Source organism: Aedes albopictus, chromosome 1, assembly GCF_035046485.1.
Source record: "Aedes albopictus strain Foshan chromosome 1, AalbF5, whole genome shotgun sequence".
NCBI classification, from domain to species: Eukaryota; Metazoa; Arthropoda; class Insecta; order Diptera; family Culicidae; genus Aedes; species Aedes albopictus.
Genome location: NC_085136.1, coordinates 335,692,527 through 335,695,499, shown reverse-complemented (window position 1 = coordinate 335,695,499; position 2,973 = coordinate 335,692,527). Strand labels below are relative to the sequence as shown.

At 42.4% G+C, this 2,973-nt stretch overlaps 1 protein-coding gene across 1 annotated transcript; it reads right to left on the bottom strand.

The window, feature by feature from the left end:
- Nucleotides 1-924: 924 nt before the first annotated feature.
- LOC115264231 (uncharacterized) lies at nt 925-2,822 on the bottom strand. Its single transcript, XM_062851112.1, has 2 exons — nt 2,530-2,822; nt 925-2,365 (listed from the first exon to the last, which is right to left on the bottom strand). The coding sequence occupies exons 1-2, from the start codon at nt 2,692-2,694 to the stop codon at nt 1,091-1,093; spliced, it is 1,440 nt and encodes a 479-aa protein (XP_062707096.1). The 5' UTR covers nt 2,695-2,822; the 3' UTR covers nt 925-1,090.
- Nucleotides 2,823-2,973: the final 151 nt, after the last annotated feature.

The window sequence follows — 2,973 nt, the reverse complement described above, 5'->3', positions numbered from 1 at the left end:
CTGACTCACCTCGATATCTCTAAAACCAGAACACCTACGAAAATGCCGCCTTCAGAAAAGTTGTTGCTTTTGATCTTCTGAATAACTTTCCTGAAAACAGCATCTTTGTAAGTCCTCAGGTTTTGGAGATATCGAGGTGAGTCAGGGTGATGCAATATTGTTGCAATACTTTTTGTGAGTCCGTACTTATGACGGGTAGTGTACATACTTATTATTATTATTATATCTGTATTAACGAGATTTTTAGCCCTAGGCTAGTTCATCTCGGGACCCACGCTTTACTTCCCTTCCGAAGGAAGAACTCACATTTTGCGAGTTTGTCGGGAGTGGGATTCGATCCCAGGTCCTCGGCGTGATAGTCAAGCATTCTAACCATCACACCAGGTCCGCTCCACAGTGTACATACTTGTTAGAAGGGTCATTGGTCTGAGGCGTATAGAGTAACCATTCGTAGAACACTAGTTGCGTTTGTAGATTCCGTACCTACATTTCATTAAGTTTTGGGAGAACCTAAAATATTCGTGGAGCTCAAAATGGTAAAACTGTTATGGGAATCTTCAAAACATATGTCTCAGCAATAAATAACATCAATAGATCCCAATTACTGTACCTGTATATCGATACAACTTTTATAGATATAGTAGTACTGAATTCCAAGGAGTTTGGAGACCTTAGAAGTATTCATGGCTTGTTTTTGATATATTTAAGGCATAAACCCTTGGAATAGAGGCAAGACATTATAAAATTGACGCAAACATATTTTGACCAACTGTTTGTATGGAGCAGTCCCATAGTGCGATGCTGCTGAAATTAAGGACAACTTGAACTTTAACAGCCAACTGCGATAAATCGAGCGAAAACACCAGGAGCCATGTACTGATCACTTTAGGGGTTTGGGAATTTCATTCTGAATGATGACGACTGTTTGTTCAAATCGTGGTTCAAATTTAATATAATAGAAAATATAATAGAAAACTAACTTTTATTAAAAAAAATCTATTCTGTTGAGTTTTTATACAATCACTGTGATTGACTAAAAATAAATTAAAAGGCCGGATTTTTTAATATTTGAAGATCTTCAGTAGAAAATTTACGAAGGCAACACCTCCTGCTTGACTACAGAGCTACAGTTTTCAACGATTTCGCTGGATGGTGCTGGTGATTCCTCCGGTATTCGTATCGCCCCGCTCCCTTGGGATGCCGAAGCTTTCTCCGATGAGTAAAGTCTTTGCAACGTTTGCCGGCTCAAATGAGAGATCGGAGCAGTCAAGCAAGTGTGATTGCCTCGGATGGAAATGGTCGCCTCTTGAGCGTCATCATGCGCCGTGTAAACCCGCAGTTTCCGTTCACACTGCGGCCGAACACGATATTTGATGCTCCGACAAATGTAATACTTATTTTGTCCTTTGGAGTTCTTCCTCTTCAGTCGGAACGTGTACCCGAACTCGTGCGATTCCAAGTAGGAGTCGAGCTGCTCCACCGGTATGGTTCTGTGAAATTGGTAGCCATCCGACGCGATCGTACTTGGACCACTACTTTCCGATGGAACAGTTACGTTTGACGCGGAAAAAGTGTCGTCCCCATCATAATCTGCGAATGCGTTGTTTGGACGATGTTCAGCAGTTTCTGTTTCGTCAGTTTGATTGAAATCCATCAACGCATTAGTTAATGATGTTGAATCCGAGGGGTCAAACTTCTCCTGTTCTCTAAATGGCATGTGTCCAAGAGAAGCAACTCCAGGAACAATAGATTTGTGAGGTGCTGTCACGCTACTCTGAGGCGGAGGTGGATTTTTATGCAACACCAACGCGTGACGTGACAGAGAATCTGCCGAAAGCAGATGACATGTATGATTACCCCGAATGCTGACGGCTGCTTCGAGATCGTTTATAATGACCACCACTCTCCTTTCACATTGCTGTTTGCATTTGGGTCGGACACGATTGCAGTAATACGACTCGTAATTACCGAAGGTTTTTTGCTTTCTTGTTCGGATTCGGAAGCCATATTCAAGCTGCTCCATGTACTGTTTAACACCTTCAGCCGGGATGGTGATTTGAATTTCAGGATCAGTTCTGGAGCCCACGTTGGTGCTAGTCGACGTTTCTTCAGCGGGAATACCGTCTTGCTCTACATCCATTGCCTCGGTTTTTATTGATCCTTCTGAAGTCGAAACTTCATTTGAACGATACTGGTTGATTTCCACAAGTGTGTTATCAGACCACCGATCTATCGAGACCTGATTTGCTGGTGTTTCTTCTTTGATTTTTACAGTTTGAGGTTGTAGCAACATAACTTGTTCAAATGGGACAATAGGAGGATCATGGCTGATGACTTCGGGTGTCATGCCCTCCTCGGTCGTAAGCTGAAATTAAAGATCCAGCGATAAAAAAAACTTTGTTCAGAATAATTCAGAATAAATAGCTTTGGAAGTCTTGTTTAAAAACAAACAGTTCAAAGGGAATTTCTCAGCCTGTCTGGACCTTACCGAGACCAAATTCAGAGTTTAAGTGTGCAGGGAATACTAACCTTTTGACGAGAAGCTACTTTCGCGCTATCCTCAGAATGAATTTGCGCAATATGTTCCTCCAAAAACGCCACGTTGTAGCACTCTTGCTGACACCTGCTGCATCTTGTTGTTGCGGAAGGATGCTGCTCAAAATTGGATCCAACGAGAGCTTGTTGATAGGACATGGCCGTTGCAGCAGACTCCGTTGGAGCTTCGTCATTATCGGTCGGTTCCACTTTTATTACCGATAAATCGGCACATTTCGAAGAAACGGCTTGCGTACGCACTTTGCAATGATTCTTCTCGTGGTCCACCTTGAGCTTTTGGGAACGAAAATTTTGTCCACAATCCGAACATCGAAGGAAAAATCCGTCGTGTTCTTCCTGGAAAGAAGCGGTTTTTATGGTTTGAAATCTACTTCCCATACGATCACTAATGGCAACCATAATAAAGTTCGATTTTCG

Coding starts and splice junctions, on each gene's coding strand:
- LOC115264231 (XM_062851112.1), bottom strand. CDS start 2,694: ATGTCCTATCAACAAGCTCTCGTTGGATCCAATTTTGAGCAGCATCCT. Junction 2,366..2,529: donor AAGTAGCTTCTCGTCAAAAG/GTTAGTATTCCC, acceptor CTTTAATTTCAG/CTTACGACCGAGGAGGGCAT.